The sequence below is a fragment of the Cupressus sempervirens genome, chromosome 5 (assembly GCF_028749045.1).
Source record: "Cupressus sempervirens isolate cs-2001-9-10 chromosome 5, ASM2874904v1, whole genome shotgun sequence".
Taxonomy (NCBI): domain Eukaryota; kingdom Viridiplantae; phylum Streptophyta; class Pinopsida; order Cupressales; family Cupressaceae; genus Cupressus; species Cupressus sempervirens.
Genome location: NC_143122.1, coordinates 417,328,498 through 417,344,507, shown reverse-complemented (window position 1 = coordinate 417,344,507; position 16,010 = coordinate 417,328,498). Strand labels below are relative to the sequence as shown.

Sequence of the window (16,010 nt, the reverse complement as noted above, 5' to 3'; positions counted from 1 at the left end):
ACAGAATCAAAAGCCTTGCAGAAATCAACAAAGCAACAATAAACCTTCTTTGATCTATGTCTGGCCTCCTCAATAATAGCCTATAGTGTGAAGATGTGATCCATAGTCTGATAATCCGCTCGAAAACCAACCTGCCCTCTAGCCCTACAACCATTTCTATCAAGCTCAGCAAATAGCATAGCATTAAGAGCTGTCACATACAGTTTGGCAAAAGTGTGCCCATCATGATGGTTCTTTAGTTCCCTGGATCCGAGACAAGGTCGATCTTGTGAATGGGATAAATCAGATTCCTAGACCAGGAAGTCGGAAACCCAATGTGAATCACTCTATTGAAAAGAATAGAGAGATAGGGGCCCAGAACTAAGGCACTGAACTTGAAAAGCTCAGCTTGGAAATCCTCTTCATCAGCAACTCTACTACACTTCATAGATCTTATTGCCTCATAAATATGGGAAGGGGTGAAAAGGCGTAAGAAAGGAGGCAAAGAGGGATGAATGGAAGGCTGCCCAGGAATGTCATAAAGAGCCATGGTGTATAATGTAAGGGAGCGGAAGTCGAGGGTGGAAGGTGGAGGGAAATTATGAGGGAAAAGAGTGCGCCAAAAGAGTTGGGGATTGCGAATCAGCGTGGAGCAAAGAGATTTGCACTTAGAAGCGGCAAAATTACGCTTCTTACTGCAAAGAAAGCAGAGATAAGACAAGCGAATATTGGCAAAGTCAGTGGAGTGAGCCTCAAAAGCAGAGCGCATAAAACGATGAAAAGATTTGTAGTCCGAATCGAACCACTGGTTCATGGGGCAAGTATTACACGATGAGTGTTGCTAAGGAGCAATAGAGGACGATGAGGAATGGAAAGGGTGGCAGACTTAAGGATAGTTGACTCAAGTAAATCAAACATAGAGGCGGCCTTGCACAAGTCTGAGAAGCACGACGGACTGAGGAGTCTCGAAAGATGAGCGGAAAAGAGCTCATAATCACCATCAAGAAAACAGAAGCAAATGGGTGAGCGAGCTGTGACAGATGAAAGATGAGGCGACATGAGAGGGGAGAGGCGAAAATGAATACTAAGGAAAGCATGATCAACCAGAGGAAGGTGTAAAATAGTAAAACTGCAAATGCAAGGGGTGGAGGGACAGGCAAGAGCATAATCAATGACACTAGCACCACCACAATGAGGCCAACACGTGAAAAACTCAAAACCAAGGAAACAGAAAAGGCCATTCAAGATCACCAAGCCTGAAGACTCACAAAGCCATAGCAAATGTCTACCATAAACAGATAACGGTCCAGAAACATCCTCAGAACACCTCTGAAGCCCTAAAAAAGTTGGATCAATCTCGGTGGAGCATATGGAATCTAAACTGCAATCATATAGTGGAGTCTAGGGTATTCTGGTTTTCGCATTGAAATCCTCGAGAATAATAATATCCCCAAGAACAGCAAACTGAGAAATAATCTCACAAAGATCGATAAAAGGGTTTGTCATCGGTAGCATGAATAGCATAGTGAGAGGAAGCCGGTGGAAAATGGCAAGCAACCAAATAAAGAGCCCTGTGACGGTGACACTTATAGTCAATGCGGACCCACATAAATTTGGCAAATGTGTCTGAGTGTACAATAGAATTGCTACTAAAAATATCATCCTTAATCAAACAAGCAACACCACCAAATCCTTGTACACCACTAGATACACGAACCTCCTCTCTACAAATAGACAACTGAAAATCGGTAACACCTGGGAGAGGAAGTACAGGACTCTCGTGAGTCTCGATTATGACAAGAATATTTGCAGATCCCACAGCATCACGAAGTAGACCAAGTAATGACCATAAAGATCCATTACCATTCCAGCAGTTAACAAGAAGGGAGCAAGTGGGGGTCTCCCTCTTGTCAGACTACTGGTGGGACCATCATTTGGCCTTAGGGGCCTGTCTCTCTATCCAACCACTGGGGGTGAATCTCTAATAACTGCTTTCAGATTGCTGATGACTGCCCATTTTCCATCCCACCTTGCATTTGCAACAACACTGCAAGCATGTTTGTGCTCTACAACCTAAGCCTTTGTGAGATCTTCATCTAAGAAGATCATGGAAGGAAGAGAAAAAAGCTTTCTCTTAGCACAGAGAGCTCGGAACCTGTCAGCAAGTGAAAGGAATCCGATAAATAGGACATCGCCATGTCCAAACCAGCACCTATCCAACGTGATATTAGTAAGACTAAGTTGGTCACAAAGGAAAGAGCGTCCAATTGTGAGAGGATAATGAGAAGAGGAAAATCCACGAACCTGCAGGTTAAGCTCACGAACTCATCTCACCCTCTCATCCTCGATCTTCCCTTGTACCATTTTGTCAATCTTAGCCAGAGGTTGAGAGTTTGTGTTACCACAAAGAGAGGCCCAAGATTTGATCTTCAGTTCAGTTTCAGAAACAAGAGAGGAGTGTTTAGTTGCAATGATGGATTCTTGTTCTTTGATGGAATCAAGTCCTTCCAATTGTGAAATAATAGAGCTGATACTAGTTTGCAGTCCTGTTGTTTCAATAGAAAAAGTATCTAAGAAACTTTGGAATCGAGCTGTATTGGAGGTTGTGGCACTCTTAAGTTCAGTAATGGTATCATTTAGAGAGGTAACCTGTTCTCTCAGCTGAAAATTGTCTAATTCTAGCTTGGAAATCCTGTCACATAACCTCTAATAAGTGAGGAGTTGTTGTCCATTGGTTGAACCTGAATCAACATAGTCTGCCATATCCAAAGAGCAAGAAAACTAATGCTATGGATGATAAGGCACCAATTAAAAAGAGAATAATGGCTGAAGTAACTATCGATGTTAAGTGATAATAATTTGCACTAGCCACTAATGATTAGTTGATACATGTTATTAAGGAAGTGAACTACTTCCTCAATGTGAAACGTGGAATTCAAAATACTAAGACCTTGCAAATGCAATATTCATTCCTAACATTATCATTATCGTAGGAGAGTATGAGATGTGATATCTTACCGAAAGTCAAAACAGAGCTATTAGATTGATGAAAAGGAACAAATGTTGATTAAGTAAAAATGTGATGAGACTCTAAATACGTCAATTGAAAAGAAAAACTAATTGAAAGAGAATCAGAATTAATAAATCCACATATGAAATAGAAGGCGTGATTAGTGAGCAATGTATAAAATTATAAAGAGACACAAGGTTTTTCTCCTCCAATGTGTCCTCTCACAATCAGCATAAGATATAAGATTGAAGTCCCCTCATCCATCGGGGAAGCATATCGCAGATTGACTCTAATTGGTTCTAATGGGGAGAATAGTCTAATCATTATAAGAAATTATTAATTAAGATTATAGTATTTATTGTCAATGGGAAAACCACTATTAATATAAAATCAAATCTCATATTCATTGCAAAGGACATAAGTATTACAGGTAATGCAAATATCTCTATAATATTAATTCATTAGACATATTTGGAACGATATACCTTAGGAGGGCAGTGTTTGCAATTTAATACATTTTTTCTAAGAGGTAATAATCATTATAACTCTACAAATATCAATTACATAAGTTTACAAGAGATAGCATTCATGGTAATCTGTAGCAATTGTAGTAATCTTTAGTGAAAAGAGAGAATTAATTGTAATTGTACCTACTCTCCATGTTGAGCAGAGAAGGGACATTACACAATCCTTGCAAAATATCCTCTCCAACGCTCCAATCAAAGCCTCAACAAACAAACCTAAATAGGAAACCTTGAGGGAAGTTCCACAGCCAAATTGAAAACCACATGCCAAGGCTTAATAAATAAGCTTGCTTGATTATATAAGTAAGACCCTCCCTTGAAAACTTGATTCCTATCAACCATGTTGGAAAAAACAACTATGAAATAACTATTCAAAGCAAGCATAATATCCATATCACTCTCAACATGCCAAGAATGACAAATCCAAGATTTCAACACTAATAAAGAAATATGGACCCCAAGAAATTTACAGAATAGAGCATGACTGCTCAAGTATGAGACATCCTCCGTAACCAATTCTAGAGAAATGACCAAAACCAGAGACCACAAAAAGGGGCCACATACCATCACGCTGCCATCTAACCACCATAGATTCCCCCCAAGCACACCAGCACCTAGATCTAATAGTAGAGAAAAAAGAGGATTGTAGAGAAAAAGAACAGCAACACAGCTAGGGAAAAACCCTAGCCTGCAAGCCTGGCAAAGGCAATCTGCCATCAGTCACCCAAAAAAATCTGCATCTCATCAAGCAACAAATGCATGAAAAACTTCAATATTAGTACGTTTTTTATTGAATTTTATCAAATATATTTCCTAACACATTACAATGACAAGATCAAGATCGAAAAAATACTCTTCCACAATTACACTCCAAAATACTGTCAATTATTATAACATATTGTAAAAATGACAAGCTAACATAGACACCAACTATGTTTTATACTTCTAAAATTACACATATGTTTTATACTTCTACAATTGACAAGCTAACATAGACACCAACTATTGCAAGAGAAAATGTTCTTAGAGATCCAGATTTAAATTGTACCCATCATTTTAGGGCATTACTGGCATTGCCCCGCAGAACTTATCCCACTACTGATTTTTGTGCATTTGTTTTCACATTTTCTGTGAGTTGAGCCCACATTATCAACCCATGAGTTTATCGCAACTTCAGAAAAGCTGAGTACTTACATTCAATGACTACTTGTCAAGTGTAATCTACTATTAGAGATTCTCACTGTACCATGAGCAAGTAAGCCTCCATTTGTGTAGATTCAAATTTATATTTTGTATTGCAGATACATAGAAGAACTCATGATTAGATAATCGTCAGATGATTTGAGTTGCCAAGCCACACAGAAATACAATGGGCTCCCTCGATAACAAGATGTTTTACCTTATCCCATGGAATCCAATTTATTTATTTGAATAACAGGCCTGCTTGCATAACTAGCTTTATGCAATATCATAAGCTATTACTGGAATGTGTCTGCACAGAAAATGGTGATACATATGCATTAACTATGTCATGGAGCAACTAACATTTTTAATACTTCATGTAGTTCTGAATTCATTAATTTTTCGAAATTTGGAGGTTTTTCACGCGTGTCATCCATTGTTTTATTCCTGATGACTCTTAACATGTAGTTTAACTAATTTGAAAGCACTTTCATGAGAACTTCACAATGTAGCAGCATAAATTGCAACTAAATTTTAGGCCCTCTTCAGGGAATGTTCCATAAAAACGTAAAATCTAGATAACACTTTCAGTTTTTATGCTGATCTCTCATGTTCTGAGATTAAGTATCAAAATACACATGGTTTTTCTTCAGATTCAAACTTAACAGATTCTTTTGATTTGTAAGGATGCTCCCTTTCCAATAATGAATTACCAACTCGAGTGCCTCCACCATTCATAATCAAAGGTGTTACACAATTTTTTTCAATAACTCCACTAAGAAAGGTCGGTATGATAAGAAAAGTCCAAAGAGGATCCATCACTTATAAAAACTATGATTAAATTTAAGTCTGAACCTCTTAATGTGTCTTCTGTATCAATATTTTGGTGGTTATCAATGCTGTTTATTAATATATTCATTTTTAGCTTATGCACTCATTGTCAATATTTTTGTATCCAAGACAAATCGGAACATATTATCTATCCCCAGTACTTCTCGGTATTGAACAAAATAAAAATATAAGTAAAAAGAACTGGCAGGCAGACAGGAATTGTTATTTGATTTTCTCATCTCTTTATTATTTAACCAGTAACTTATCACATGCACATCAGAACATTCCTACAATCCAAACTAAGCAGAACTGAATGAGCAAAGATTACCATAGGATAGCCACGATCAACTTTAGCTTGAAAAAATGAATCATGCGATTCAGCCACATGTATATTCAACAGACGAGTTGTTGGAAAAACCCTAGAGCATACAGAGCATGTAGCAGCATGCCGAGCTACATAGTGATCTTCAAATTCTGCCATGGAACTTAGTCGTGCACCACAACCAATGATTGGGCAAGGTAAATCCCTACATGAGTACATGTCAGCTCCTCCAGATTCAATGCTCAACTTAATAAAAGTAGCAAGTATTACATGGAAATCTAGAGCTACTCAACAAAAGAAAAAGAAAAATGCATTGATTTGATTTTTAAGATTAGCTGTAAACAAAGATTAATAAATTAATTGCTTGAAATCTAGGGACACCACTTCCCATCAAATTCATTATCCCCCACAATCTAGCATCAAAGATTAGTGTTAGTAGGCATTATGAAATTTTGAAAAATTACGAGGCATAAACCATATAGAAATTGAAATTCGTAAAATAATTCAATTATAAACCAATTATTCAATCAAGGCATATCACTAATTATGCGCAGCTGCAAAAATTGCAGAAAGTTGAAAAGAAAAAGAAAAATTCTTCTTTCATGGTACTTGACATGTCTTCTATCTTAACCAAGTTGTTAAAACCAAATGGATATCTGAATGACACAAATATTTTAGCTTCTATCAATCCCAAGTGAGCATGTGTATGACCTATGTATACACCATATACCATGATACCCTTATAAAAAGAGTAAACCACCAAATTCAATGTCCAACATACAATGTGGATTTTGATGATAGCTAGAGTTTGACATAAATGAACTAGCTTTCATAACATTTTTTTGATTGAAATACTTAAGGGACCCTCGACTCAAAAAAAATATTGAGATGTAAATGAGGAACTAGAAATTCATTTTCACCTATTGAGGGCTTCATCAATCTTCAAAACTCTCTCGCATAAAAGCTAGTAAATCCGTGGACATTGGCCCTCTGTTTTATTCACAACCAGATACTCATGTTATTCCATCACTTAATAACAAAAAAACAAGAATCTCTTGCTCAATCCTTTACCTACTTTTCCACTTTCCTCATCCTCACTCTCTCTCAAACAAATTCCCTTCTAGAACAAAAAGAAACCAAAGCATTGATCAAAAATCCTCATTGCTACTTCAAAGTCACAAAATATTCATGGCACGATACACAACCATACCATGTGTACCCCAAAGAAAAGGAAAAAGAGAAAAGATTAGACCGTTTCCTCTTCACTCAATCCTTTACCTACATTTCCACTTTCCTCACCCCCTCCCCCTCTCAAACATATTCCCTTCTAGATCAACGAAACCAAAGAAATGATTAAAAGAATCCATTTAAATGAAAATTATTTACAATTAATAACTTCACAGATGAACATTAAAATATTAAAGAAGTCTTAGTCAATTTCCTTAATAATGTGGCAATTAAACAACACATGAACATCAGACATACATGAAAACCCACGATGGAAAAAACCACAATGAGAACAGCTGCTTGGAAATACTGTCCAAATCCAACCTCCCAAAATAAAGGATCAACTTACAATTATGAAGTAGACACCAACCAAACAGAGACACCGATCCCCTATTGCATTAGCAAGCACCAACATGCTAGAGACACCAATCCCCTTTGCCCATTCTGAGCATCAACTCAGTAGCTAGGACTTAATTCTCAAAAACAACAAAGATATGAATGGAGGGCATTCAACATCAACATTCAACTTACCCTTGATCCAATTTGCCTTCAGAGGATCTCCCTCACAGCAACTGATCTTCTAAGACACACTCACAATGATTGGAATGCAGCTCACAATGCTTGTATCCAACTTCTTTTTAATCATCAACATATGCCAAATATTACATTCACAGAGGTTTCCAACAGGGCAGATCCTATAAACCTATATATATGCATTACAGTTACAAGTACATTCACATGTTGACCTAGAATAGAAATAATACATTTGCAATCCATCCACATCAAGCAACCTTAATGAAACGTGTAATAGGCTAGGTCTAATAGCACACACACTACTCTAGATGAAAGAACTCGTTATGTGGTTCCCAATGTGGCCTTGGTCCAAATGGTCATCCACACACCTCCAGAAGGCACACACTACAAGCTTGTGCTGCAGAGATCTGGAACAATTACAAGCAGTCACAATGACCCTTCTGTCAGTTCAAACTTCTTGTCTGATGAACACCAACTCTACAAACTCAGGGATATGAAACAAGGCGTCTACAAACTCGCTCACATATATGATGTAATGCTGATCATAACAAGCTGTCACTGCAAGCTCACTATCTGGGTAACTTTCCTTCTACACTTCTGGATCACCTCTACCAACTAGCCTAGATACATGATGACATTACAGGTAACAGCCAACTGATTTCATTGTCACAGAAATCCACAGTGCTACCACAACTCAAAATGCAGACTAATCAGATCTGACATGAGATGACAAGTAATCTACATGTCTTAAGAAATTTTGACATCAATAACTACAACTTGCTGACTCTTATTTGCCATCACTTCTTTGACATCGATGGCAACAACTCCTCAACAGAAGTAGAGACTGAGATGGAATACACGGACAAATCTTTAAGCTTTTCCATATCCTAAGTGAGAATGTGTATGATCATATATGTTTACACTATATACCATGATACTCCTATCAAAAACTAAAATGCTAAGTTCAAGTCAAATTTGTAATGTAGATTTTAATAATGTGGTTGAGTTTAACATAGATGAACTTCCATTCACAATTTTTTTGTTTAAGACACCTAGGATTAAGGGATCCTAGACCTAACAAATGGTGAAATGTGAATGCCAAGGTGGTTTTTACTTACCACATTAGGGAGAAATAACTTGATAATAATCCAATCCTCAAGGAAACTAAAAATTAATTTTCACATATCATGGGCTTCATGAATATGGAAAACTCTAAGCTCTCATATAAAAACTTGTAAACCAATGGAAGTTATACCCAGCATTCTGTTTACAACCAAACAGTAATGAGATTGCATCAGTTAAAAGACACAAGAGAAAACAGTTGCAGAGAGACAAAACTCTTGCTCAATCCCTCTTTACCTGCTTTTCCACTTTCCTCCTCCCTGCCTTCTAACGACATTCTCTTCCACAACAAAATAAACCAAAACATGGATAAAAAAATCCCCATTCCTACTACAGTTCACAAAATATTCATGGCATGATATATGCAGCCATAACATGTTTATCCCAAAGAAAAGGAAAGAAAGAGTATTAGGCATTTTCCTTTTGCATTTAAACTTATACACCCTCGCAGGTAAAAGCTAAAGACAGAGCCTGAACAAGAGACTGTAAGGAGCACACAAACAAGGCTCTGAAAACTACCACAACTCTCAAAAGGGAGGAAAAGATCCCTTCATCTCATAGAACATTCTCAGATTTTTCAAAAGGCAACCAGAGACAACCCAGTCTTTCCCATCTCATTCAACATTAAATCATCTATAAATTCCAGGGCACCATAAAACTTCCAAAGTTGAGTTGAGATCGCTAGCTCCAAAACCACTTCACCCAAACTTCATAATCTCAGAGGCAAACAGATGGACGTTATAAAATAGGAAAAACAGCACTAGCCAGTGAATTCAAACATTGAAAATGCAGGTTGACTCCAAGTTTCCACCACGTCCATCAAGGTGATGGAGAGAGAGGATTCAATAACAGATAAAATTAGGAACAGTAATTGAAAAATGGCTTTAGGAATCAACCTGGGCATAACATCAAATATAAGTCAAAGAAACTTCATAATCATCACAGATAAGGAGATACGTGAAGTACTTTATGACATAAATCAATATGGGGGCCATGAGATCTTAGAATTATGCAAATAAGTCCTCTCCTGTGTTCCATGATAATTCAACCATCCTAATTAAAGAAGAAAAAAATTTGGCTAGAACCACATATTTACCCTACAAAATTTGCCTGAAAATGGTCACCTCAATGGGAAAAAGAATCAAGCCAATTCTTAGCCAGGATACCTATGTGGTCACCGGGTAAGCGGTCAAATGCAATTTTCCATGGTTCTTAGAGGAAGCTGCTGTCTCACCAAAATCTTTGTGATATGGATCTTACCATGGAATATACAAGGCTTGGGCAGCCCTAACATCCTGCTCAAAAATAGTCAAAAATAACAAAATTCATTTTACTTTGAAGCAAGAAAGAACAAAATTCGAGAATCTAGGAAGGATCAAAATACATAGCAATCTAGGGCAGGAAAAATATTTATTTTTACAGTAATATTGGCCAGAAACTCATCCTTATGATACCAATATAGTTAAGTCACCCAAAGGAATAAAAAAATTGAAATGTTTGCATGACTTTTGCAGTAGAAGAGAAGATGCTTTAATGGCCCTTATTGAGACTACTGGTATTAGATGTAAATATGTTTAAGAATTGTTTCCTTGGAAAAATCACAGAAAAGGAAGACAACATATTGAATGATTATTAGACAGATAATCATTTTCCAGTCATCGGTTCTCAGCTACTACATAAATTATGATCATTTATTTGTCACCTTGGAAATCTCCAAAGGAACTTCTGCAAGCATAGCTCAATTAAAATTTGAAAGCACGGTGGCTCATTCATCTTGCTTTTTCCACAGTAGTAACATGGTGCTTGGAAAATTGTGACATTATAGGATGTGCCACACACAAAGTTGTGAAAACAATTAGATCACATATAAATCTAGACAAAATATTAAAATCGAAATGAAATTTCAGTACAAAATTAGTCATTTGGGTTGCTCAGCCACAAAACAGTAGGAACCCACTAACACAATGGATGCCTAAGAACAACAGTTAATAGCTTAATTGGCAATAACATGACAGTGGGAGCAACACAATTGGAACCAAGGTCAAAAAAATCAACTTGGTTCTTAATTGGCACTATATAAACTCCCCCTGATCAATCAATTCGGGAAATAATAAAATGAAGAGAAGCTTAACATGCCACAGCTCCAGCCCAACATAAGGTTCTAAAAACTTCTTCCCAAAGAAGTTACAAATAATAAAGAAAAATTGACGAATTAAAGCAAGTACTCATTACCTTTGACAAAGATTAATCCCCCGAACAGAGAGTGATTACCTATGTTTGTCAGCAATTTAAATATAATTAGATTAATAGAAAATGGAGGGCCGTGGAGGAATTGAGCAGAAATAAATGGATGTTAACTCAAAGTAAACCATCATGTTAGCTTATATGAAGAAAGTCACAAAAAGCAGAGTTAATGGATTGATCTAGACCAATTGCTCTTTGCCACATTGTCTAGAGATCATCTCAATAATCATTTGCTGAAAGTTATAATATCTCCTAATGCATCTCACTTCTCCAAGAAAAACAGCTTTTCTCATAGGGAGAAATCTCATACAACAGTCCATGAACCCTACTCGGCCAAATTTCAACATACACCAAGCAGCGTGAGAAAACTAGATATCTTCGTAGTCTTTCATAGGTGTAATTGTACCTTATTTAAAGTTAAAATGAACACTTTTGAAACATCAAGCTCTTCAATACATCCTCCATGTGTCCAAGCATGATTCCACACATCCGATAGTATGATTCACATATGCACCCTTTGGCAGGCTCAATAATGACATAACCCACTCAAACAATAAACCTTAACCACTAAGCATGTGCTTGATTATATAGAATCAAGCTCACACAAATACAACCAAGTGGTAAAGTAAAACCATCTACTCAAAACCATGAGTTCACAAAACCACTAACCCCAGATTTAGTATTAAGTAGTAGGATTTCACTTTCTTAATACTTCTCCGATATTAAATTAAATGCATTTCCCCAATGTGACACCAACATTAAGAATATTTCTCAATATTAAAACTGTTAGGAATAAAGGATATTGTTGACACTTGGGAGTAGTGCAGAGATGTCAACATATATGTTTTTGGTTCATGACAGACTTTGATTCTGTATGTTGCAGGCTTCTTCACAATTCAGCATAGACAGTGGTTGACATATTTGGATATGCGAGCTTACATTTGTGAAGAAGAAAGAGTATAGACATTGTGTCTATGTTCGCAACACTTTATGTGATATTTTGGATTAGTTACGGTTTGTTTTGTGAAGACACAATGTTCAGGAAAATGTGACAGAACCAGCAACAGTATTTTTGCTATATCTTAACTGCGAGCAGGGATTGATGTTGGTGAGCATGGAAGATGGTAGAAGACTGGTTTGTGTGCATATGTTCGGATTTGTGAGTCACTTGGATTATTCTAGAAAGGTCGCTGGTGTGTAATGTGTGATGTATTTTGCTGGAATCCCACTATATTGTTGTAGCATGTGAATTATTATTGGCAAATGTTATACTATCATTGTAATGCGTAGGACACTTATGTAATGATTGGATAGATGCTTACGAAGGTGTGTATGCCTTAGCATGGCCCTATGTAATATACTGTACATTGGAGAAGCTCTAATAGATCAACCTAATTAATTATTTGTAAAGGGTATAAAGGAAGATATTTCCTTGTTTGGAATAGGAATGCATAGGATGAACTGTATGTCTTGATACATATGATGCGAGCCTTGATGCTAGATTATCAGAGTAGAGCAGAGAAGTTGTTTGGATGATTATTGGCCTTCAAAGGAACTATTTTGGCAAGTGTTGGGTGGATATTTTGTAACCAACAAATTATGCAAATTTAGTCGCAAAATAGGTAGACCAACCTTAGCGTGTCTCTCCTACCTTTAGGGAAGGCTCCCCCTTCTCACCGTTCCTTGGAGCAACTCAAGGTAAGCAAGAAGTACAGAGATGCATTATAGGGTGTTACTAATATTCTTTCCTCTTTCTTTCAAGAAAGAATCCACTTACTGGCAGAGCAAGTAATGGGCAAGTTGGATCTCTTATACTACAATTCTATCGAAAAGTTAAAAACAATGATAACAATACCAAACACCAACTCACATGCTGATTGAGAGTGTACCGGCTTAGATCTACATCTAGTTTTATATATTCCATAAGAAAAATCTCTACCATTGGGGCACACAGACTTCCAAAAGTAAAGAAATTCTAACTATTTATGTCAAATTGAGATAGTAATATAAGCTACAGTCACAACTTCTAGTTTATTTATTACCACAATTGCTCCCAATCACTGCTCTGACTCCAGTTGTTTCTTACATTCACCATGCTCTATTAAACATACAATAATAACATGAACGAAAAATAATAGAAACAAATCACAGTCACAGCATCCAATTTGTTCCATCTCAATTGTTTCTAGTCATAGCTTAGAATTCAAATGCTTCTTTCTATTCACTTTTCTTTCAACTTTGTACTACACAATCACAATTATGCTCGCAAAAATTTGTCAGGGCTCTCTTGCATATAATAAAAGATGATTTTTTAGTATTTACAATGAGAGGGGTATTCCTTATATAGGAAAAAGGAGTGAGAAATAGGAGAAAAAGGTGGAAGCAACTCAACCACCTTGACTTGGTCAAACTAAAAAAGAAGATTTATTGGACTACATGCACTTAAGGTTCGTGTAATCAAATTACATGTAATTGGATTACATGCAATCTATCTTCTACAATCTACTAAGCTGAAAATGCTAAAAACTAAAAGAAAAAGATGGAGAAATTTGAATCAATTCTAAAGATTGTCAACAAAAGACTTATGCTTGGCAATAGAATCATGGAGCATTAGAAGATTAAAAATATTCATCTTCTATGAAATGGCATGGCCCTAACAACATTGGCATGTCCTGTTTTTATCACTTAGTAGTTTTCCGCAATGGAATTCACAAGTGCTTTGCTGCAAATCTATATGTGGCGAACTTGTTCATTGTATGCACTCCCAAATTCACTAAATCAAATTCAGCATCAACTCAGGTAGTGAGCTTTGAAGTCATTTCTTATTCGGTGAACAAGTTGTCATCCCCGACCTTGCATCCCATTTGTTTTAGATCGCCCTAATCTTACTCTCCACCACCTGGCAACTTTCAAAGGCTTCATGTGTCTTTGTCAAAAGTTTTCCCATCACCTATACCTTGTGACCCATGAGTCCCTAATATTCATAGAACATATCCAAGGATGGAATGATGTCATATGTGATCAAGACATCCAAATCAGCCCCTACCATTTGATCCCATGTGCCCAGATCTTCTTTTAGGACACATGTCTCTTGATTGAAAGAGGCAATCATATTGTGAAACCATTCGTCAACACCTATGATACGTTCAAGGACTTTGAGCACATCTTTACTTGATTGGACTCCCTCTGTGATAATCTCCTTGAACCAAGCTTTAGCTATTTCAGCCCTCTGATTTACCTAATTCGTTGTGATGTAATGACTACAGGCCACAAAGATTGTTGGCGAATGATCTCGTGTCAACGAGCATTCTCCAACTTCAACTAATTTTTCTTCTCCCAAAGTTCATTATTCCTATTTGACAAGGTAGAGACCCCATCTTGAGCATCCTTTTGACACCCCAACCGTGATTGTTTCCCAAGTTCAATTTCGATGAAATTGTAATCAAAGCAATTAAGCTCTTGAACTGGTTTATCCACCTGAGGATTTGCAATCTCAGCACATTTGGTTTTCTCAAAATCAACAAGGATTTTTGAGACAACTTTTGCCTTTGGAAGCTTAGACTTATTTTTCTTTGCAGGAAGATCGTTTGGTGACAGCTCAATCTTTCTCCTTTTTGTGGTAATGTTTCCTAATCATGTAGGCAAACTGAAACCTTTATCCACTAAGACTGGAATAGTGGCTATGAGTCATGACAGACATTGATCCTGCTTGTATTTTCGTTATCATAATGCACACCTCCGTTTGCACAGCTGGAACCATGGGTGTTCTTTGGGATGACAACATCATGAACATCTCAAACCCTATAGCTGAGGTATCAAGCTCAGAAACTAGCTCCTCCAATCATCAAACACATTTCTGAAGTTCTCACATTATTCTATTGTGAGGATAGGAGCCGCAAAAGAGATAGGAAGTACTGACATATTCACCTCCAAAATGGGAATTTTAGACATGAATACGGTGGAGAATGAGTCCACATCATTGTCTATGGAAGCCAAGAATGGTTCCTCTTGTGTAGACGAATCTTAGTTGCTAGGCAGCTATGAAGGATATATAATCATTATTTCACCTTCTTCTTCCTCCTTGTCTAGTTTTTGCATCTAGAGAGGTGCTTGAGATGAATGTGAGGGTGAAATCACAGTTTTTCCACCTTTGAGCTTAAAGTTGAAAGTTTTAGTTGACTCTAAGGAAGATGAACTATTTGTCCTCTTGATCTCAACTTGAGAGTTCCTTCCAATGGGTCTCAAATTACTGCAATCCACTCCAGCCTTCAAATGAACTCTCTTTAGTGTTAAATCCTTATAACTCGATAATAGCAATGTTCTGATATTCTCGATCAGACAAATCCGATATGCATATAAGTTTTTTTGTATTTGCCTCATGATAAATACTTCTCCAAGCAACATGATCGGCGTCTTATGAGATACACTTATATGCCTCTTAAGATAACTATTGTAGTTGATTCTAATTAACTATTAGTTAACTAATAATGGCCGCCGATTTGTTATGAGAAAGGGATTAATTCATGGAGGGCCAACCTAGAAGGGATGTGTCTTTTGGAAAGACAAGACCCCTGGTCTATGCATAAATAGGAACATGTTTGTGGATAGAAGACACACAATTACCAAAGTTTGTTCTTCTAGCAATCTGCTCCAAAGGATTTAGATCAAAGATAAAATTATGATTTCCAAAATTCATTTCAGATTTCCTGAACAATAACATTTAGCCTAGAATTGAAGTAGATCGATTTTTCAGCAAGACCTAAATCATTATTTCAGTATTGATTGATCAAAATTTGTAGAAACTTTATACATTTAGACCTTTGCTTTTCAGCCATTTGTTGGTACTCAGCAAGATAGACTGGAGTCTATCAAAGGTGGAAGTTGCCTCTTTTTGTTGCCATTGGATGGGAATGGGAAAAAGCTTTTCCAGTTGGCTATCGTGATACTCTAGATCCAAGATCATATCATCATCCTCAATCTCAATCCCTTCTAGAATATGGATCATGTTGCGGTCAACGATTTACTACAAAGTAAA

General features: G+C 36.8%; 1 protein-coding gene across 2 annotated transcripts in view; it reads right to left on the bottom strand.

Moving 5' to 3' along the window:
• The window catches only part of LOC149556554 (nucleic acid binding / zinc ion binding protein), an 81,609-nt gene that overhangs the window by 23,530 nt on the left and 42,069 nt on the right, over nt 1-16,010 (bottom strand). For both annotated transcript variants that reach the window (XM_089830880.1, XM_089830879.1), the window contains exon 3: nt 5,855-6,053. In XM_089830880.1, the coding sequence (XP_089687006.1) occupies nt 5,855-6,053 (199 nt within the window). The remainder of the gene's footprint in view (nt 1-5,854; nt 6,054-16,010) is intronic.